The following is a 23,126-nucleotide window of genomic DNA, read 5'->3' as shown; positions in this document are numbered from 1 at the left end:
GTGCCCTGACTATCGTTGTTCCGGTTTTGAAGGTAAGAGGCAGGCAGTTTGTCCACAGTCACCCAGCGGTTGGTTTCCTGGTAATCCTGGATTTGGACAGTGCTGCTAACCACTGGATTGTCTGCCGTCCTTGAGTTTATCTGCAGGGAGGATGGGTGTGTGTCTAGTGTACCACTTTGAGCCTGTGAAACAGTTCGTAGCAGAGCAGATGTTGGTCTCACGTGTTGATTTTTTTTTCCCCACTAGTACCTACTGCAGGATGTCTGGTTGACCTCTGGGTACTGAGCTAAAGGTTGGAGGTGTGGAAGTGAGTGTCCCAGCCTGTTGGCTTTGAGGCCACCACATGTCAGTCTGTGCAGTCAGGATGGTGGAGCGGCCTATCTCGTACTTGGCCTGAATCAATCCATCAGTCAGTCAGTCAACCAGCCAGTCAGTCATTTCCACCCTGTAAAAGACTCCTTGGTTCTGACCTGCTGTCCCATCTGTGAGGTCATGCATTAATGGTAACATGGACCCGAGAGTTTTCTTTTCTGGTTATTTCATTCTTTTTAACTTTCCATATTGGTCTGTACTTGACCACAGGCCATTTCTCTCAGTGGTCTCTCTGGCTCTGCATGTGCATCTGTTATGCTGCGAGAAGAAACCTAAACCTTTCAGACAGTTTGTTTACAGAAAGCTGTGTCTTGAACCACAGCTCAGGACAATATAGCCCTTCCTCGGTGATGGAGTGTGACCTGAGAGTTCTAAGCTGAAATAAACCCTTTCCTTCACTGGTTGCTTTCGGTCTCAGCGGTAGAAACCTTAACACGGATCCCTTATCTTGTATCAACTCAGTCAGTCATGTCGTTGACATGCTCCTGGATGATTTTCACGGTTCTTCATCTGCACGGAGGTAACATAAGTTCTTTCCTACATTTAGATGGCTGATGGGTGCTTTCAAGAGCTGCGTGTGGTATTGTAGTTCTCTGAGGCTGAAGGCCCCGCTATATATAAAGAGCTGGCTATTGTCCAAGGTTCTTTGTCACAGGCATATCTGTTCTTTGTCTTCCCTTCCTTTAACCCCTGTCCTAGACGGGTGATCCTTTGCTCTGCACTCCGCTGCATGGCCATGAACCTGACCGTGGAAGCTGAGCTCTACAAAACCGTCCTGATAATAGACAGGGAAATTACTATCATTCGGTGGCCTTCAAAATACGTTGGGAAAACAAGCTGGGCTGGTGGAGCAGTCCTGTGATCCTGGCACGACAGAGCAAGTACCAGGCAAAACAGAGCTACACAGCAAGAACCTGTCTCATGCAAACGTCTTTGAAAAATATAAAAACTTTCCTTGTATAACTGCATTGGAAGGTGAAAATAATAGTCAAGTTAGTAATTACTGCATGGCAAGTCAGACTATTAAAAAGTCGGTATTTCAAGTGCCCTGGTCAGGTTTGGATGACCCTTTTGTTTTTGCTCTATAACTTTGGGAATGTAGCAAACATCCCCTGGTACATTGTCAGGCTCCCTTCTTAGTTCATATCAGCCTGCAACATTTCATCTTCATACTTGCAGTGAAACGTCTCAGAGTTCTATGGTGTGTTTTTTAAAATTGGATGTTTCTGTTGTCATTTGCTTGTTTGTTGGTTTCTTTACCAGAGTCACTTCCTCAGGGACGTTCTTATTGTCACATGGTCCTTACTTTTTCACTCATGTCCCTGAGCTGCTGGGCTGTCTCATGAGCTGCCTCCATGGTGGTTTGGTCACCATCCATCCCCACAGCGGCTTTTCTGGAACCCTGCTATGGTCTGCTTGAATTTCACGGCCAGCATTCACACGTGTCACTTTCTCTCTTATACCTCTCCTGCCCGGTTTCCTTTTTTGATCATTCGTTCTAGGGTGTCCTATGCGTTTATCACTGGGAGATGAGGAGATAGAGCTACCCACTTGGTTGTCAATGCATGAACTGAAGAATAAGCATGCAGTGACGTCACCAACAGTCTTCAATAGTTGTGACATGATGACCCTTCTGTTATCTATATTAGATTGTGGTCTTTGGATTAAAAACAGAGCATGAAGCATCCTTCATGTACTACTTACTCACTTGTTGCATTTTGGTAATGAAACTTCGAACTGTAATTGGAGGACCTGAGTTATACAAGTAAGCCATGGAATCCATGCATGTCAGAACTGTGAAAGTGAGAGCTTCTGGAATTTATTTCTGGGTATTCTAGACATCCTTCATTTCCTTTTCTGTCTCATCCCAACTTAAGGTTGCCCCATGGATATTTTGGTTATCACTTGGTGGTATTTGGGCAAATGTTGCTGTGAAGATCATTGTTGGAAAATTCAAAGAAAACAAGTGTCCATCACAAGAGCCTTGAGGTCTCACTAAGCCCTCTGGAGCCTAGCTTAATGAAAATGGCAAGACCTTGGAAGCACGTGGTAAACAAGTGATGGTACAGGGATTTTTTTCTCAGTAAATAGGAAAAATAATTCTCAAGACATGAGAAGAAATACTAAATAGAAGTGGAGAGTTCTATTCAAGCAAGAAACTAAAAATATCATTCTGATAAATACTACTACCAAAAGTCAGCCTGTGACCTGGTTGGTGGGCCCTAATTGTAAATGATGTTTAATTTTATTCAAGTGTTATACTTGATCCTTTCCCTATAGTGCTCATCAGATCCCTAAGCTGTGTAGTTACTCACTGTCCTCACTGTAAGAGGAACTGGCCCAAGCTGTATGTAGCACAGCATTTTACTCTTATAGAAGTGTAGTCGCCAGTTGCTCTATGCTTCCAAAATCCAGACACCACTGCTCTTGATTATACTCTGAAATTCTAGAACCTTCCATTGAAACAGGGTAATCTGTCATCAGTAGATGTCTGCTGGACATTCTCCTCTGTTGTGTTCAAATATTTGCCATTAAAAAAAAAAAAAAAGCTTTTTCCCCCCCTAGGTCCTATGGACGGGGAGTATGATCTTCAGTAGTATTCATCTTTATAAACTTATTTCATCAGAGAAGTTGGCTAGGATGTGGAATCTGTTACAGTTATCTTACGCACTTGTGGCAAGTAAACACTTTATACATGGCAGTTCATTTTTCTCCAGCACCATTTCCACAAGGCCTTCATCTATGTGTGTGTGTTTAAAAAATGAAATTTGACTTTGATTTTTTAAAGTAATCCTATGTACTTTATCAAATTATATTGAAAATAGTATTAGTTTACAGCCCAACAGACACCAAAGGATTCTAAATTACTTTGTCAGAGTTATCAGAAAAAAAAAACCACTATGATAATTAAATTGATGGTTTTGGCTCCCTTTATCATTTACTCTTAATCTGATATAAATTCAATCTCCATAGCCTACCTCCTGTCTCTTTACCCTACTCATGTGGCTAGGGACTGTGTGAATGTCATGTCTTTTGAGCAAGCGTTGGGTTTTTCTAGGTAGTGCACAGTCTGAGTGGGCCTTTGTGGGTGTTCTGTATCTCATTTTTAGAGGATCATAAAAGTTTAACATGATAGATTGTATTTTTAAGCCCAAATTGGCTTGGTTATTTTGCTAGATTTCATCAGCCACAACTCAGGTGCCATCTTAATATGTGCTGTGTGTCAGTGGCAGAGACCAGAAAAATTGTGTCTGTTCATAACATTAGCTCCTCTTTCGGGTCTCTGGCAGAGCATGTAGATTCTTCATTCACTGGAAGATTTAGTACACAAGAAACTAAGATTAGACTAGACTTCTGCCTTCCATGGGTTGGTTGAGTCAGAATCACACAGTCCTTGTCGAGTAAAGCAACCCACTATTTGTTCCTTGATATAGATTAATAAAAAGGCAGGAGGGATATTGATTCAAGGGTCATCGTGGGCTGCATAAGGAGACTGAATCACAAAACAAATGAAGTCACCTCATACGGTTTTCCCTGATACTTGGTTTTCTTGTATCTGGTAGCAGTAAAGTTAGAAACTCTTTGTTAAAACTGTGAATTCTGGCCGGAGTGTGATGGCACACACTGATCTCAGCCTGATCTGCAGAGTGAGTTCCAGGCCATCCAGGGCTGTTTGGTGAGACTCTGTCTCCAAAAACAAAATGTAAGTGCTATTATTTCTTAAGTATTTTAAGTATTGGTTTCAGTAGTTTTAGCTGAGAGGAATCTTTAAAAACATACACATTATTAAAACCGTGTGGATTATTTTGCTAAGATGCAAAATTATGCTAGGAAGTTTGATAAAAGCCTGCTGTGAAGAATATATTAAATTAACCCAGGTGTAGGGGTGTGTGCCTTTAATCTTAGCACTCGGAAGGCAGAGACAGGTGGTCTTAGTGAGTGTGAAGTCAACTTGGTCTACATAGAGAGGTTCATCCAGGACAGCCCGGGCTACATAGAGAGACCCTGTCTTTAAAAAAACAAATAAACAAAAAAACCTAAAATAATTTTTATCCCACGCATTTTGGAAATTCTTGCATCCATGTTGTCTTTGTTGTGTTTAATGGCTTAATAAATTGGGTAAATAAAGATAAATCCACTTTTTAAAGAACAAGAAGAAATCACCAGTAAAGACCCTTGAAATTGTTGAGTTCTATGGAATCTCATTGTCCCCGAGAACACTGATAACTGGACTAACCAGATACCTTCTCCGCCTGCTGTGGGGCCTGGCTGAATGCAGCCATTGTGAGCAAAGAATATGAGCCAGAAGAGATGCCCTCTGAATGTTTGCTCAAGAAAACACAGATGTTCTTCCACTGCTTGGGATTACTTAAGACCCAGTAATATATTTGCTACAATAGCTGTTTAAGAAAAAGTAAGTAGCCTGGAAAATAGTAGTTGAACCAGTCACCAAGAACTAAGGCTGACTCCAACACGTAGATTACTTGAAAGACCTATTGATGTAATATTTTTTGGGCATTGTTGTTGTTGTTGTTGCTATTGTTGATGATATTTCCCTTTCGGCAGCTCTGTCTGCTCAGCCTGAAAGGGATGGAGTTTATGTGTTGTTCAAACTCTTATTTTCACTTTTAATGGTTCGTATTTTTTTTAATTAAACCTGGATTGATTGTGTGATACATTTAAAGCGGCTTTTATGTCACAACTTTTGCTGCATTTTCATGCTCTATTTAGATAGCAATATATATGGTACTAAATGGAAAATGAACCATATGCCTAGAGAAATATTGTGTTTCTGCCTTTCCGAAATAGGTCTTTGTCTTTTGTGACCCAAACACTCAGTTTCTTTCTAGTTGGTATTTGAGATCTGAAAGTCGGGAAGCGGTGAAGACTCCTCCTTCTGAGGAGGCAGGGGTGGGACCCAACAGATGTCATGTGAGCTCCAAGACTGGAGAGAGGTGACCCACCAAACCGAAGCCCAGGGATCTTGCCACATGATGCACTCTGGTTCCTAAGAGTGTCAGTTACTCAGCTTTGTGGACTCTCATTGCTTAGACCACTGGCTCCTCCTGGATTGACTAGAAAACTGAGGTTGTAATCAAAAGAATGGGTAGGAGGCTGTGCTAGTTAGCATTAACTGTCAGCTTGACACACAGCCCAGCGCGTCATCTGAGAAGGGACAGTTGAAGGATTGCCCAGATCAGATTGGCCTATGGTGAATTGTCTTGATTGACAATTCATGCCCAACCCACTGTGGGCAGCACTGTGCCCAGTACAGATAGGTGCTCCTGGGCTGTGTAAGAACTCTAGCTAAGCGTGAGCCAGCAAGCAGTGTTCCTCCGTGGTTTCTGCTTCGAGTTTCTGCCCTGATATCCCTCAATGATAGACTGTAACCAGTAGGCTGAAATAAGCCCTTCCCTCTCCCAAGTCATTTACAGAAAGAGTGTTTTTCACAACAGGAAAGAGGCTAGAACGGGAAGAGCAATAAAAGTCTTCAGGTGTCTTCATGATAGATTTTTATTACGGTCATTAAGTACTTTTCCAATTTTGTTATGTTTAATCTGTTCATCATTTCGGTAGAAGAAAATTAAAAGCAAATACAACATTTAAAACAATTCCCCACTGTATTAGTTACTTTTTTGTTGCTGTGGTAAAATATCATGACCAAAAGCAATTTAAAGAAGAGATATTTATCTTTGGCTTATGGTTCTGAAGGGAAAGTCCATAATGGCAGAAATACATGGCAGCCATGGAGCAGAGAGATCCTATCTTCAGCTTTAAACACAAAGCAGAGAGAGAGAGAACTGGAAAAAGAGTCTATAAACTCCTAAAGCCTGCTTTTAATGACCTATTTCCTCCAACAAGGCTCCATGACCTAAAAGTTCCATTATCCTCCCACCCCACCCCCCTGGCCAGGCAGCACCACCAAGTGTCCAAATGTATGAGCCTAAGGGCCATTTCTCATTCAAACCAGCACACGCCCATGGTCGCCAGCAAGCAGGACATCAGTGTGTAGGTGGCACCACCAGCATGCCAGTCTCACATCTGGCAGTTCTCTTCTCTTCAGTCTGACCTCAGATGGCCTTTAATGGTCCATTCTCATTCATTCTCTCTCTCTCTCTCTCTCTCTCTCTCTCTCTCTCTCTCTCTCTCTCTCTGTCTGTCTCTCTCTCTCAGTGAAAAAAATAATTTCAACATTAATCAAACAAAAAAGCCAAAGGAGATCAAAAGAAAATGTTGTGATGCTCATCACTCAGTATCTGTGGTCTCAGGGAGGGTAGCAGTACCTGAGGGTGGACCTGCATCAGGACCAGTGGTGTCTGCCATGAAACCTCTTGAATGCTGGCGGTGCTTTTATTTCAATGTCTTAGTTGAAAGTTTAGGCATTTTTTTCCCATAGAGATTTTACAAGGATGTGATTTGTTTAATGTTTATTCTGTTTCCATCTTCAAATTAAATTGCCCCAACTTCTAGATGTCCTACTAAGTTTTAAAAAAATGGATATTTGTTTTCTCAGTGTTGTTCTTTAAGTAGTTATGTCTTATCAGCATTGTGTAGCCTCTGATGTGTTACTTGGGTGATTTTGCCCCTCTGGGGACATTGACAATGCCTGAAAACACGGTCATTGATAAGTAGGGAAGTGGGGGAACTCTTAATGGCATCTAGTATGTGGGGTTCAGGAATTCTGCCATATTGTATGCACAGATCCACTGCTGGGGGAAAATGTGAAAAGGGCTTAATGATGCTTCGATTTAGAAAGCCTACTATATGTAGTTTTATTGTATCAGGGGATAAAATGTCACCTACACCTTCAACATCCACATTTACAGGGCCATCCCTTATAAAAATGCAGGGGTAGGAGGAGACTTGATGGTAAGGAGTTATGCTCCTGAGGTTAGTCACATATGGGGAGTTATCACTTTCTCTCTCACATTCTGTGTTATAAAAATGGCATCCCTTGTGACTGAGTTATGTAATTCTTTGTTTTTCCTTTAAGCACTGAAATATAAATCCACTCGCACGAATAAGAGAATCATTCTGCTGCTCATCACCGGGACTGTGCTCACTATCATCGTCATTGTCGGGGCCATCCTCCTCATCCCGGGTAAGATGCACGGGCTCTGGGATCCGGGCTGCCGCGGGGCTGATGGGAGAGGCACCCCGAGGGGCCGTGTGTTGGTTTATAGGGCTGCTGTGACAGCTTTGTGGCAAATGATGTGGTCTCAAGCAATAGAAATTCTCTGGAGGACCTGCAGTCTCTTTCAAGGGCTGTAGACCCTTCTGGGGAAGAACCCTTGCCATGCCTCTTCTAGCTTCTCCTGTTTGCAGGCAGTGCTTAGAATTCCCCAGCTAGTAGAGCAGCCCTGTCACTGCCTCCTCCTGCCCTGGGTCTGCTGTGTGTGTGTGTGAGGTCTCTCTCTCCCTTCTCCTATCTCCACCGACACTCAGGAAGTAGGTACTCAGGCGCTCACACAATTTACGTCCTTAATTTAGTAGCATATCTTTTCCCATTCAGTATTTTTTTCTGCCACGTGAGGTGGTACTCATAGTTTTCTAGGAACGGGAAGGTGGGAATATAACCAGGGCCCCCATTAAATCCGCTCTGGAGGCAGGCCTCACTGGCTAAGACGTGGAAATGGGCCTGCACATGGGAACCGTGTCTTTCTGAAGTGGTCATTGCAGCCGAGAGAATATGAGTAGAAAAGAGTGGCAAGGGGCAGAGGGGGAGAAAAGCAAAGGCCGGGACCCACCATGGCAGACCACAGAACCCCACTGCCATCCCGCACAGGCGGAGCTTTAGAACACGGATTTGGTAGCCCTGTTTGCATCCAGGGCTGGCGAGGGCCTGGGAACGTGATAGAGTCAGGAAACAATATGAAGGAGCACTTGATTTGGCCTGGGGACAGGCTGAATACTGAATGAATGGATGGTGGACAGTGAGGGCAAGTTTATCATCTGGAACTATGAAGACAGTAAAAGAGTTAAAACCAAATAATGGATTCAGTATGTTGAGATACAAATCCTTCAGCTTGGCCTTAAATGTTAAAATAAGAATTACTTATTTTGTATGAACTCAGGGAAAACATTTTAAGCCTTTTACAGTGTATAAGATAGCACTGAAATTAAAATATTTAATAAACGAAGTGTGTAACTTCATAAAGAGATACATCAGAAAATATTTTAAATATATTTATTTACAACAGGAGAAAACCCTGTAAAGAGTGCTTCTGGACTTGGGCTCATTGTCATCTCTATAGGAGTATTAATACCACTGCAGTACAATGTGTTTATGACGGGTGAGTATTTGCTCTTACAGCCTGGTTTTGGCTTTTTCCCTTAAAAAAAAAATAGTACTTTGGTGGAAATATCCCTGTATGGTTTTAACAGTTCAGTACAAGTTGTTTTATTAGATTGTCCATTGTATTCTTAGTGACATTTCCCATACAGATTGATTTTTCAGCTTGCTAGGTCTTCTCAACCATTGTTTTATGAAAAGCCATCTTCTTGCATATTTGATGAAATTGGTGTAATTTTAAAGTGTGCTGTATAATTTTAATGGCTATTTGCATATTCTAATTTTAGTTTTTTTGTAGCTATAAGTCAGTATTCGAAGCATTCTTTTTACTAGCCCTTTGCAGTAAAAAGACTGGTTCTATAAGATGGAGTTATAAGTCACAAATTTTAGAAACCCAGTTTCCTATTTTTGGCGACACTGAAAAGTATGGCTGTTCCAACTATAATCAATGTAATTTCTGTGATTTAGGTCATGTTTTGTTATTGTTCAAGAGTCTCTTTTGGCACTGATTCTTAGGTCCTCTAGATGTATCCAAAGGTTAGTTAGGAAAGCACAGATCTTGTCCACACACACAGCACAGAGGTTATATTTGTGTGGTGGTGTGTTCCCCCCAAGCAGTGGTGTGCATGTGGGTAAGCCAGGCATAACAAGCCATTCATACCGTACAGTTTACAACTGTAACAAGGACCTTGTTTCGAGAATTTGGTAAAAGCTGCCAGTCCCCCTCACACGGCCGACAAGAAAAGCTTGCAGAATGTGTGAGTCTGGAACGGACACTCCGGCGGAAAAGTTAGCTAGAAAACATGTCGTCTGATGAGGAACTACAGTCCCATCTTTGAGCGTGTCAAATGCCAGGCCGAGTAATTGCTTCCTCGGTGTTCTCGACACGTCCCTATTATGTCTTCTTCCTCCCTCAGCTTTTGGAATGACCTCCTTCACTGTCCCCATATTGATCACTCAAGTGCTGGGCTATGTCCTTGCTTTGGTTGGACTGTGTCTCTGCATCATGGGTGAGTCACACTCTTCTATGTTTCTGGTTTTCATTTCAGTTAAGTTAGAGCTCTCATTTCTTCCCTGTTGTCTTCTTTTTTTTTTTTTTTTCTTTTTTTAACTGTATGGCCTTTTCTTTTAGAACAGTTGTGGATTCATAGAAAAACCTAGTGGAAAGTACAGAGACTTACCCTGTACCCCACCCATTTTTCTAGTCCCCATCCAGCCACAGCTTCCCACAGCATTTCACACCCGTACAGCAGATGAACCGACATGGAGGCATTCTTACCAACCCAAATTAGTAGCTTACATCATGGTTGGTTGCTGGGGTTGTACAATACATTCTGGAGCTGTGACGCATGTGCAGTGGCGTGTATGCCCATTGTGGTATCACGTGGAATTACCCCCCATGTTCTGCTTGTTCATCTGTCCCTCTCCCTAACCCCTGACATCACGTAGTTTTTTTTATTTTAACTTGCCACGTAGTTTTTGCATTTCCCAAAAGGCCTTAGAGCTAGATTTATACTGTGAGAAAAGCACAGATCTTGTCTATACACAGCACAGAGGTTACGATTGTGCCTTTTCCCAAGGGTTTCCTTCCTTTTTAAGTTTCATCCATGTCTTTTTTTTTTTATAGCTTGATAGCTCATTAGTGCTGAAAAAAAATATTGTTGCCATAATGTGTTTAGTATTTTGCGTGCACCTACTGAGGGGCCATCCTGGTGGCTTCTCTCTGTTTGTGACAGATGAATAAAGCTACTGTAAACATCACTGAGCATGTGTTTGTGTGGATATAAATTTTCAGCTTTAGTTGGCTAAATACCAAGGGCTGTAATTTTTGCATTGTGTGGTAAGGTACAGCTAATTTTTGTAGCAAACTGGCAAACTCTGTTTGGTAACACCATCAGGGAGGGATGATTTCGCTTCTCCGTGTATTTTTCAGCATTTGGAATTGTGACCCTTTCTTTTTCAACACCCCCGCCCCGAGACACACACACACACACACACACACACACACACACACACACACACACACACACACACATACACTCACACGTGCACCAGTGCAAATAGTGTCTTTCCCTTTGCTACAGAAATGTTGCCTATATATGGTTTGTGGGATGACTGTTTCTAGCCCAACAAGGGTGCCCATATTTGAGGGAGAACTTGTCAAATAACCAGACTGCCCTTGCTGGACACCTTGGACTTTACGCACTATTTTTCACTAATCTTGATATGATAACAGTACACTATGTTTAATTTTTTTTAATAATTAGGCTATTTTGCTGAGTTGGTAATAAAGATATTCTTATACTGCATACTTGCAGGTCATGTTTTTGCTGATCATTGGCAGATGCTGAGGTGTGCTTAGTGCTAGCATGATTTGCCTAGTATAAATCTACAGAGGTGGGAATCTGGCACCACCAAACACACCAAAAGAAAAAAAAAACCTTTATATTATTAGTTATTGATGATCCCTTTAAATTAAAGTTTGTTTACTTTATCTACATTTCTAACAAAATTCCATTTGTCCTACAGCTTGTGAACCAGTGCACGGCCCCCTTTTGATTTCAGGTTTGGGTATCATAGCTTTACCAGAATTACTTGGACTAGTTTATATGAAATTTGTCGGTAAGTTAATCTCACTACTTTTTAAGCCTCTGTGGTGAATTTCAGATCTGTAACTTAGAAAATGAGTTGAGTCAGTTTCTCCAGCTGAGGATAGAAATCGACTGATGTCTCCAAAAATGAGAAAAATATCATTGGAGAGACGGCAGTTAAAGAGGGGGAGCGGGGGGAAGGCATGTGAATTCACACAGTTTGAGTTACCAGTGAAGAGAGGAGGTGGCTTTGTGTACTAGAAATATGGAATTTATTTTTATAAGCCAATGAAGACACCTTCAAAGGCTCCATTTGAAATGACTATGAAAGGTTCATTCCTTGTTCCAGGGTCCTCTTGTGGAGCTCTTGGTGTGTCTGCCCTTTGTATACACTGCTTACACACCCAGACACTCCAGCAGAGACAGGAACTGGGAATTAAAACCTGTCACGTCTTTAATTGAGTGCGCCATGGCTTCCAGTGCACTACTTAAAAACGCTTCTAGTCACAACCCAGTATAGTAAGAGATCTTTAAATTCAAGATTTGACTGCCTTTTCCATCAGCTTCTGGTCAGTTTTTGGTACTTGCCCTCACTGTTTGGTGATTAGCCTGCCAATCTCAGCTATCTCTGCAGACGGAAACATGGACACGTGTACACAGAGGCAGGTGCTTTTCACGGTGCCTGAATGAGAGTATGCCTTACCTAAGCCATACCTGTCCCCAGCCACCCGATTTATGACAGTCCCCCTTAAAAGAGGTCATTTGTCATCTGAATGAAATACAGTGAACATATCATTGTGTAACAAGAAAATCAAATGTTAAAAGTCATTGAAACAAATCAGCGTTTCCAATGTGTTCTCAGATGAACGTTTTCTAAAAATTAATGCAAGAGTTGAATCATTATAGGCAATAAATTTTTCATGTTATTTACATAAGACTTTCAAAGAAAATTTGCCTTTATTTCTGAACTTCATTTCTTAATCTCTGATCATGAAGTCTGGTCTATTGCATACATATAATATATATTCTTTTCTCTTAGTTAATGTTTTTACATAAACAGTTAAAATACTCCAAAGTCTACCTGCCTTTAGTTTTTGTGTTCATAAATATTAGTTGTTGCTTACTGAATTGTCCTGATACTATGCTGCATAACCCCATGAAACACAAAACTAAGACATCTGTAGCAGGCTGGCGCTCAGGAGCTGCCTCTGGTGCCTTGAATTCTGATGCATATTCTATTTTTGTTAGTCTCCCAATCAGCCTGTGTCTGGACTTGAAGGCTGACACTGCTGATTTTTGTTGCTCCCATGAATGCTGAGAACAGTATGTGACCTGCAGTATTCATATAACTCCAACGCAGCGGGACTAGGTGTCTCTGACTGATGGTCAACTCTCCGCTCTTATTTTTTCCGCTCTATCTGGAATGCATCCTTTTGTTCCTTGGCTTCCATATCTGGTCATGAGTGATGTGCAGCATAGCTGCCATGAGAATTGCCATCACCCAGTGGCTGGTTTCTGCCTCGGCTCTCGCATTTCCTCCATGGCTTATGTCCCTGTGAAGCCCGGAAAGCCGCTGGAATTGCACATTACTGTGATACGAGTGAAATCAAAGTACCCAGAGATATTTTTTTCTTTATGATTTGCTAGATAATTATATTGTTTGTAAGTTAAGAATTTAGTCCAGTTTTATTGACACTTTGAGACTATCCTAAATTAACTTTTCAAATCAACTTGTCTGACCCCAGAGTGGAGAGAGACACCTTCGGTCAGTTGAAAGGCAAGAAAAAAGGTACAGGATGGCTGCTTTTTAGATACTGTAGTAGACTAGGACAATGAATGTTTTGCTTATGTGTTCTGACTGCATAAATCTGAATGTATATAGCATTAAGGTTGCAAATTTGAGCATTTTTATTAGGAAGTGAAAGCTGTATTTCCAAAATAATTCCTGCTTGTTGCATACAACATTGTAGAAATGGGTGACATTTGATTGAAATGTAATAAAATTCTCACATACTTTAAAAAAAAAGTTCTCTTTCTAAAGTGAGTTAATATCCCTGTGAGAATCATAGCTTTTATATTTTTCATTATTTCTGAGTTTAAATTTGTAGCCTTAATTGCAATTTTAAGGGATGTGATTTTAACTTTTGCTTTCTATGGCAAAATATAATTTTTAAATTATATTGTTTTTTTCTTATGAGAAGGATTTTAATTTTATGAAGTCGGAAAATTATAATAACTTAATATGAGCACATAAGAAATATGAAAGGGAACTAACCGTACTTCCTAAAGCAGAGCTTGTTTTTGGGTAGGGCACCTGAAATCATTATTTTATGTGGTACAGGAGTTGTTTTTAAAGCCATTATCATTCAGTACAGTTAGAGGAGCAAGTACAGCCATGCTGGTTCAAATCAACTTGGTGGTAGTCAGAACAATGCCTGCTGCAACATCTCAGGTGTTCCGAAATGCTACAGAAACACACATAGATTGTGTGTGTATTTATTCAGATCTATTTTCTTGTCCATTGTTTACAAGCTATATATAAATCACTAGAAAAATGGTTCCTAGGGAATTGAAAGCCTGAAAATATATTTATGGCATGTAGTCAGGTATTTCAGAGTGAGAGCAACATACCAAGAATCATTATAAGACTGCAAGTAAACATGTGTGGAATGCTTAAAGCTTTTGATTTAAAAAAAAAAACAAACAAACAAACCTACCAGTGCCCAGGTTCATGACACGTGATAGCAACAGACCAATCATCCCCGTTCTTTATCACATGGCTTACATCCCCACTAGAGAGCATTAACTCAGGTAACATTAAGTCTCATACAGCTAGTTCTATGATAGCCGAGGATCGGGACTGACTAGTGGCCATCATAGCGTATGGCGTTCCTATAGTTCTGTTTCAGAGTGAGCTAGGCAAATCAGACTTGAAAGTGAGAACCTAGCAGCCACCATGTGCTGGTGGAGAGGCGGGGAGAAGCTCAGCAGAGCACTTCTTAGTATTACTTACAATGAACGTGTTTATGAGCTTCAATATAATTTTAAAATATTATGCAGTATTCCTGGGGAGATGGGAAATCTTTCCTCTTCCCAGGTAGAAAAACAGTGGCAGATTAAAGCATGGTAAACCTCAAAGTCCAATTGAGTGAACCAATGAGTTTTATTGGGGTTACTTTCAGGAACAGGAATGTCTCAAAAACCAAAAGCCCACATGTGCATGGGCAATATTTTTTGCCAATAATAATGATGATGATAATGATAGTCTCCTGAGTCCAATTAGTGGAGCCCATCACCAGAGAAAACTGATTTCCCCTCCCTCAGTGACCATCAGCTGCCAATAACTCTTCACCTAGGGGTGAAGGTCCCGTGAGCCCCTCCCCGACCATGCTGGAATTTTGGTTGGCCTGAACTGGTGCAGTTCCTGTGTAAGCAGCTGCCTCTACTGTGAGATGGTGTGTCCGTCAGTGACGTCATGTCCAGACATCGTTTCACAGCTCTCCTCTCCATCCTCCTGCTCTCAGACTCTTCCTGGTCACTCTTCCGATCTGGTCGCTGAGCCTTGGGTGGAGAGAGGTTGACTGGGCTGGGCAGTCACAGTCACTGATTCTCAGCACTCTGACTTGTTTTGAGTCTGTACTAACCACTAATGAACAACTGCAGAAAGAAACTTCTCTGCCCGAGGTTGAGAGTGGCACCAATATGGCTTCTGCGTGTACTCTCAGCTAAGCATCCTTTTTTTTTACTCCTGTTTTTGAATATATGCATACACTATGGTGCTATCTCAATCTTTTATATTTTATTATTAAATGTGTCTTTTGATGTTTTGATGTTTTCACACACACACACACACACACACACACACACACACACACACACACACTCTCAGTGCATTCTGATTACTATCGCCTGCCCTCATCAGCCCACTCTCCTCCCTGCAAGTCTCTTAGCCATATTCATGAGTTACTGTTTTGTTTGAAGATCCAGTGAGTTTGACCAGGGCCATCTGTGTGACCGTTATTTTGAAACTCGGTTGGAGCCTGGGTGGGTTCATGAGTATTTACTCAACTGAGGGAGTAATTCTCCAGTTCTCAGAATCTGCCATTGGCCATCTGTTTGATGGTGGGGACTCAGACCCTCCTTGGGTCCCTCTCCCATCAATGTCTGGCTTCTGACAGGCCCATTCTTGTTAGGGTGCATTGTAGGCAAGTATAGTTGCATTGAGTTTCTGATGAGAATGTGCGTTATCCTGTCCAGAAGATAGCATTCTGTAGCTCTGCCTCGTGTCTCCCAGCCCTTAGATTCTTTCTGTCCTCTCTTGCCCAGTGTCCCCTGAGCCTTGGTGGGGAAGGTGTAAAAGCCTTTTACAGCTGAGCATTTACCATCCCTGTGATTGAGTTCAGTTTACATAACTGAAGAGCATTGCATTTTGCTTCCATCCCTTGCTTCATTCACTGTGATGGTTCCTAGCTCCTCTCTTCCTGTAAGCACTTTCCTGCCTGTGGCTCTACATCCCAAGCTCTTCCTTGCTTCCTTTCTGTTTAGTCTTTTTTTTTTTTTTTTTTTTTTTTTTTTTTTTTACCTGCCCTTCCCATCACCAAGTCTCTAGTTGTTTTTATTTGTCCTCTTCTAATTCTTGCGGTAGCTGCAGTTTTCCTGTTTGAGACAGCCTGGTCCTTGTCAGCGTTAGAAGCTTGCTGAGTCTGCATGGGCAGGGTGGGGGAATTTGGCTGTCCTGGGCCCGCCTTTGTCTGCTAGCCAGCAGGGTTTCACTGGAACCCTACAAGCCCTAACCCTGTTTCTCAGCATTCCACATGACTCGGAAATGATTCTGCTCCACGCTTATCTTAAAACTACATTGTGCATTCAGGGTTGTTCTCTGAATGCTTGTACTGTAAAAGTTATTTTGAGAAGTTTAGATTTCTTGAACTGAGATAGATGGGTGTGGTAGGAAATTATGGCTAGCCAAAGAGTATTGAGTCATTGAGAGAGTGTTGCTGGTCATGTTTTCCTGGCTTTGGGGCACTGGCCATGTGTGAAAGAATGGCTTTGGTCACTCTAGGGTTTCCTGGCCCGGTTTCATATGGAAGTTTTCTTTCTTACCAATCCAAAGTTGTTCTTTTCCCTCTTGTCATTTAGTGCGTGCTCCCTATTCTTGCATCTTCAATGGCTAATCTGTTCAGAAGCAATGAAGGGAGCAACCCAGAATGCCAAGGACAAATCCACAGAGCAGGCCCTGCTTGGTCCGAAGCTGGCTGTCCGGGATAGCTCTCAGCTCAGTGGGATCGTCATGTTTTTTGTTTTTTCTTTTACTTTGTTAGCTGTTGAGAGCTTTGAAGACTGGACAGAAGGGAGAAAGGGAGGGAAGGCCACTAGACTAGGGACGAGAACAGTGCTAAGGAAGATGCTCTGGAGGGGAAGTGACTCATTGCCACATTCTGTCCAAGCCATCGGAGCAACAGGCAGAGACGGGACCCTGGTGGGAGAGAGTAGTTGACAGCATCTTTCAACATGATGTAGAGTAAGTAACTGACATGCCAGAGACACATGCACGTGAGCAAAGCTGCCGTAGGCATCTTATTTGCTTCCTTTTCTCCCATCAGTGTATATAGTCAAGAGTCTTCTGTAGTTCTCAAATAGACCATCAAAACCAGAACTCCTAGCCGGGCGGTGGTGGCGCACGCCTTTAATCCTAGCACTTGGGAGGCAGAGGCAGGCGGATCTCTATGAGTTCGAGGCCAGCCTTGTCTCCAAAGTGAGTACCAGGAAAGGTGCAAAGCTACACAGAGAAACCCTGTCAAAAAAAAAAAAAAAAACAGAACTCCTTCATTGGAGTATCTAGCACCTTCTGGTTTTAGCCCTGAACATGTTATCTTAAAATTAAGTACTGTATTGCTTCATTTATTTTAATTATTGAATTTATATTTTTTATTTATACCAGCTTCCAACCAGAGGACTATACAACCTCCTAGGGTAAGTTCAAGTTTATTAAATGAATTAAGAATGATTGTTTGGTGGATTAAAATGAGGGGTTGATAATTGGAATATTGAACGGTTTTGCTCTCCGCTTAATGTGACATCCAATTAAGATAATGCAGAAATCATTTCAGGGCCTGGGTATGAATGGGTCTGATTCTATTGTAAGACTTACCTTGGAACATTTAAATACCTATGAGATAGGAGAAGTGATCCTGTAAAGTTGTACTCAATTTATATATCCAGAATTGGACAGTCTTTGAGAAGGAATGTGGTTATCTCTTCCATCAGAAGGAAGCTGATTCCAATATGTCTCCCCCACCTGCTGGATTTTTTTTTTTTTTTTTTGATGTGAGTTCATAGAATGACAGTTTCAAGCATGACATTAAGGAAGAGAAGTTTGTGCTAAACTGACTTCACTTAAAAATACAGTCTATATGGTATCTCTTGTTGAAAAAAAAAAATCTGTCCCAAATTTTATCATTTTATCAGCACTTTTCTTTCCTGAAAGTATACTACAGGTCTCATTGTGTTTGTCTACCTTCATAAGCTCTTTGGGGAAATTCTAAGAAAAAGAACAGATTCAGAAGGAGATGTATGAGCGGGAGAAAAAAAAAAAAAAAAAAAACTACCATATTGACTCACCATGGCGACAGGCCTGAGAGTTCTTACATGGAATTAAGATCTGAAGGGGACTGTCTTGTACTCAGCTTCCTGTAAATGATGACTGACAGATAAATGTGGCAGCCTCAAAGAACACACCCGAAGGGCAGGCAGGGGCCGAGTGTGTTAATTTACTTCAGCCTTTTATTCTGAAGAGGCTGGTGTCATAGCCGTGATAGTCACAAGCAGCCAGAAGTTTTCCTAGCGCCTCTCATAGATAACTTGACCAATGGACCATTAAATCCCAACAATTTCTTGCTGTTACTGAGTTCAATTTGCATGATGTGACGATGATTCCGCTCCGCTACCATCTCTTATTTAACTGTATTTTCTGTCTCTTGCTGCAATTTGCATGTTTGTGCATTAATACTTTCATGAGATTTCTTGAACTGAGAATGGTGGGTGGTGTGGGAAATTTTGCACAGGAAAAAATACTAAGAGAATAATTTGGTTATTATTAAACCATTAACTAACCTTGGGAAGCCTTGTTTCATTAGCTTTTGCTATCTTATTTTGCTTTTAAACCATAGGAGTCTCCATTTATAATACAGGTTCAATGGTAGTGTAAGTTTTAGCATAAAAGTTATGAAATAACGTTTATTTTATATAAATATATTTTAAATATTTTCCAGAAAGCTGTAGAGGAACCCCTTAACGGTATGTGATTATTATAAACTTAGTAGTCTTGGTCCATTAGCAGATCGTAATTTGAACTGATCCACAAAGACATTAGCATGCCCAGCTCTGCCTTGGGGAAGAATCTAGTTTGGGAATGTTGTTTGTTTGCTTGCTATTTTGTTCACGTGTCCTCTTGCCTTGACCTCTCGATTCTTTCTTGATCGTTCATCAGAAATTGGTAGTGTTGCTTCTGCGATGTTCTCACTGTGCTGTGCTGTAGCAGTTGCTTACTTTAGCAAAGGGACATTTGGGCAAGGGGACCATTGACGTTTTTTATAGCGGACAAGGTGACGTGTCCCACCCTCGGTGGAGAAAAATCTCAGTGGCTTCCAATTCCTAATTTGTCAGTTTTAGAAAAAACACAGGTTGCCACCGTGGAGTGACACCCACGTGTTTCACTTCCTTTCTGTGTTCCCCAGTAAGTCCGTTTGCCTTTGTGGATGCCGTGGGAGTGAAGCATTAGAAATGCGTCCCCTGAATGATAGCCTCAAATGAGTCTAGCTGTCTGGTTGAGGACTAGCTGGCATCGTGTTGTTTCGTATTTGTTTATTTTGAGACTATTTCTAGCTGTGAAGTCTTACTAACTTGCCTTCTCACTAATTGCCTGCTTGTTACTAATCCTCAGCATTTAAAGAATCAAAAGGAATGATGAATGATGGTAAGTATGAAATTCACCTGTCATTGTGCCCTGATTGATGCATGGACATTAAAGAGACAGCAGAGCTGCCTGCAATTACAACTTTTGAAAAAATAACAGGGACACTGTCAATCATGAATGTCCACATTTCTTGATGTTTAAAGCCCAGACCGGGTTTGATACTCCTTTCTTTCTTTTACCTACGTGGTGTCATTTTTTTCTGTAGGTGGATAAGAACAAAAACTTGTTGGGTCTCACAAACCCTGGAACCTCCTGGTTCCTCAGCCGAGCAGCTGCTGCTTTTGATAAACATGTCTCCAAGTCATGCGCCTGTTTATTGAACCTTTAAAAATGCTTTTATGAAGTGTGCAGACACCCTGGCATGAGTTTGTCTCCCCTTGACAGGGCTTCTCTTATCCTCCTGGAGATGATTGTGCTGCCTGTGACACTGGGGGTGATCTATCCATAACTTCAACCTTGTGGGAAAGGACTGAAGAGAAAGAGAGAGCCTTGCTTACTCGCCCGGCCTCTCTGTCTTTTCTGAACACCAGATCAATAGCAACACACGTTTCCATGACCAACACATGTACTTGTTAATTCTAACCGAAGAAGGCTGATTCTTCCCCCTAATGCATACATTTCTTTTTAACCTTAACATGCTGTGATTCTCTAGCTCCATGGGCATTTAGGAACTACATTTGTACTTTCATCCTGTTTTCAAAACAACGTCCTCACACCATTAGTACCTGAAACCCTTCCAGGCTCCTTAGTTGCTGTTGTAAGGCCTGTGACTTGCTGGTACACCTCCCTAACAAAGAACTGCAGGTAACGCAGGAGGCCATCTTCCCCAGAGCACAATTAACTTCTGCATGAGATTAAAAACACTTCCATCATGCGTTGGGTGAGCTAAATTTAAAACAGGGCGCTCAGGCGTGTGTTTAACGGGAAATCCAGAATGGCCCCCTAGTTACAGGCTTTGTTGTGGCTTTCAAATGTGTGTTGTGTACGCAAGCCACTGCTACCTAAAAATAGTGGTTTTAGTGGGAATAAGTGTACAGAATGCCAGCATTCCTGGCATGGTTTTATCACATTTGCCCTCTGTGTCTTGTTTTTCAAATATTCTGTTTCTTCTCTTTTACCTGTCGTGGTGTTATTTTTCTGTAAGTGGATAAAAAAACGTAAACTCTTCTCCAATTGCAGAAAACCATTGTAAAAAACCTTCAGTGCCTCTTTGTTAATTTTCTTTAAAATGTGACTTTTTTTCTTAAAGTCACCATGTCAGGAGATAGCATAAAGAACTATTGTTTGGTTTTCTTGTTTGTGTAGCACATGAGGTCTATAATGACCTTGGAAGCGCCCTGAATTTTGGCCACATTTAGCTGATTACAATTTGTTTAAATATCTGTTGATGGGTTCAATCTTCTGGCATCCACTCTGGCTCCTGGTGGGCCTGTCACACTGACTGAGGCTCAAGGTGCCATCTGCTTTACCGACGACAGATCACAAGTCTGTTTCATGTGTATTAACTGAATGGTGTCAATCTAAAGTGAATGCAATAGAATATTATTCTTGGATCAATAACTTCTGCTTTGGAAAAATCAACATCTCTCGCCTTTGGTCCGAGCTAACCCAGCAAACCAAGATAATCAGTCTGTGTTGATTTTATTTTCATTTGTCATTGGCATTTTGCTTAGCAAACTGAAAAGGCTCGTGATTTGCCTGATTTCTCTCTGTGACCTTTACGGATATGTTCTCATTATTTTTGATATATCTGAAACAGTCTTCACGTTTAGAACCAGATCATGTCTTAATGCATAGAAGTAGACATGTGAGTAGTGATGACATGTGGATGTTTCTATTTTCCAGAATAAGTGAGGGGAAGTAATGGACTGTAACTGGAGCGTTCAAAGTGGAGGAATACATGTGTGTTTAAGCATCATGACCTTGAGGACTCATGGCTGGCAAGAAGAATACAAGCAACAGTAACTGATTGTCATCTATGAAAGAACATGTCATTGACCCATAGATGATTATCCCAGTTCAGTTTATATTCAGAGCAGCTGTAATTTACTTAATAAAAGAATTATGACTGTGTCGTGTAACCAATTGAAATCCATTTTTCTATTGTTTCTACTCAACTAGGGGCAAAAGTATCAGGGGCAACTTCCAAGAATAATGTTGGCTAGATCCTTGAGTCTCTGGACACAGGGTTTAAATCAGTTCTGGATGAGACTTGCCTAGCATTAACCTGATGGTTACCCAGAGATACCTGTGAAAAACAGTGGTATCCAGCAAGCCTTAGTAAACTCAGGTTCCCAGCAGCTTTGTCATGTATGCTGCTAGCTGAATAATGTGACGGCCACTTCTGGGTCCTAGGGATAGAGACGGAAGTAGAAACATTCATTTGGCCAGGCAGATCCTGTATGCCCCCAGTGTGTGCTATGATATTGATGGCACTAGTGTTTTCATTCTTGGGCGTTGCCTCCAATTCACACACACACACACACACACACACACACACACACACCCCTTTGACATAAAGTGCACCCAGATTTTGGATACTTTATTTTTTCCTTATAGATGTGGTTTTCTTCCTTTGCACACAACCCTTTGCCCCCTGTCCTGTCCTGCTGCCTGCATTTACGGTACAAGATGGAGTACCTTTTCCCCCTCTTCAAACGTGGTCCTGTGACACAGTAGTGTCCGTTGCAGAAAGGAGCCAGACTTCTTCCCAAAGCACTGTGCTCACTCATACTCTTCAGCAAAAAAAAAAAAAAAAAAAAAAAAAGAAGGAAAAAAATAGCTACGGTTGTAACATATGTATTCCAGACCTCTGGTTTGAAGGCAAAAATCGACAGTGTTTCTTCCCATGTTTTCTGATGGGAGGCATGACAAAGCAAGACTGAAATCTGAACTATGCGTCTCCTGCATGGCAACATGTGTCTCCATCAGGCCCTGGCCGGGCCGGGGAGGAGGTTTTACGCCTGTTGTCTCTTTGTTGCATGATGGACACTCATCACCTTCCTCCTGTCTCCTGCCTCCTCCTCCTCCTCTTCCCCTAAGTTTGAAAAGGAAAACAAAATGACCACATCCCCTACCCGGTTAGAAGACAACCAACGTCCTGACAGTTGTGATCGCATGGAGTACCTTTAGATTATTAGCACTTGTTTTTACCTCGTTTTGTGGGCGTGTTTGTATGTGCACATGTAAAAGGTAGGCACATGCATCTTCTGTACAGACAAAAGTGAGGCATCTACAGAAGTGCAAATGCTAACTTTGTGCTGTTAGTAAATACATTTAAAAACCAAGGTCCTTATTGGGTGGAATTATATTTGATGCAAATATTTGATCACTTTAAAACTAGGTAATGTGCCAAGCTTTTTTGACTGCTCACCAGTGCCCTCTAAAAAAAAAAAAAATACCAGTAATTTTTCCTGTTTGTGTAATAAGGCATTCGTATTTGTGTTTGCATTACTAATGGTTTCTTCTTAGTCCACTGAATGTTTCCATGTGCCTCTTGTATGCCAAATTTATTGTCATCTTTCATGTGGGGACCAAGTGGTTTGTCCATGGCAAACCTAAACTTACGACCTGCTGAGGCCTCTCAGAAAACCGACCACGCTATGAAAATAGTACTTCTAAAGAAAAGTAGGTTTCCTCTCTGATTTGGTAGCTGTTCAAAATATCCCTGTATAGAGAGGGAGCTGAATGCCTTTATACCAATCAGATGGCTCCTGATGCTTTTCCATCTCCTTCTGAAAATATTTATACTTTGCTCATATCGTTGGTTACTTTGAAATCAGTTTTGATGAAGAGAGCAGAAAGCAGATGGACTTGGAAGATACCCAAATTTTCCTTTTCTCCATTAAGAGTCAGATGTGAAAATCTTTATAGTCAATTAATTTTTTGTTTTGTT

General features: G+C 41.4%; 1 protein-coding gene across 6 annotated transcripts in view; it reads left to right on the top strand.

The window, feature by feature from the left end:
• Cd47 (CD47 molecule) overlaps positions 1-22,629 on the top strand; it is a 55,062-nt gene extending 32,433 nt beyond the window's left edge. For 2 of the 6 annotated variants that reach the window (XM_028867472.1, XM_028867471.2), the window contains 8 exons: positions 7,367-7,474; positions 8,574-8,666; positions 9,583-9,675; positions 11,195-11,287; positions 17,198-17,229; positions 18,528-18,552; positions 19,199-19,231; positions 21,077-22,629. In XM_028867472.1, coding sequence (XP_028723305.1) covers positions 7,367-7,474; positions 8,574-8,666; positions 9,583-9,675; positions 11,195-11,287; positions 17,198-17,229; positions 18,528-18,552; positions 19,199-19,231; positions 21,077-21,081 — 482 coding nt within the window. In that variant the 3' untranslated portion in view covers positions 21,082-22,629. Of the gene's footprint in view, positions 1-7,366; positions 7,475-8,573; positions 8,667-9,582; positions 9,676-11,194; positions 11,288-13,001; positions 13,046-17,197; positions 17,230-18,527; positions 18,553-19,198; positions 19,232-21,076 lie in introns of all 6 variants that reach the window. The other 4 variants (XR_005092512.1, XM_028867468.2, XM_028867470.2 and 1 more) reach the window with 4 other exon arrangements.
• The last annotated feature ends 497 nt before the right edge of the window (positions 22,630-23,126 follow it).

The sequence above is a fragment of the Peromyscus leucopus genome, chromosome 12 (genome assembly GCF_004664715.2).
Source record: "Peromyscus leucopus breed LL Stock chromosome 12, UCI_PerLeu_2.1, whole genome shotgun sequence".
Lineage (NCBI taxonomy): Eukaryota > Metazoa > Chordata > Mammalia > Rodentia > Cricetidae > Peromyscus > Peromyscus leucopus.
This window is presented reverse-complemented; position numbering and strand designations above follow the sequence as displayed.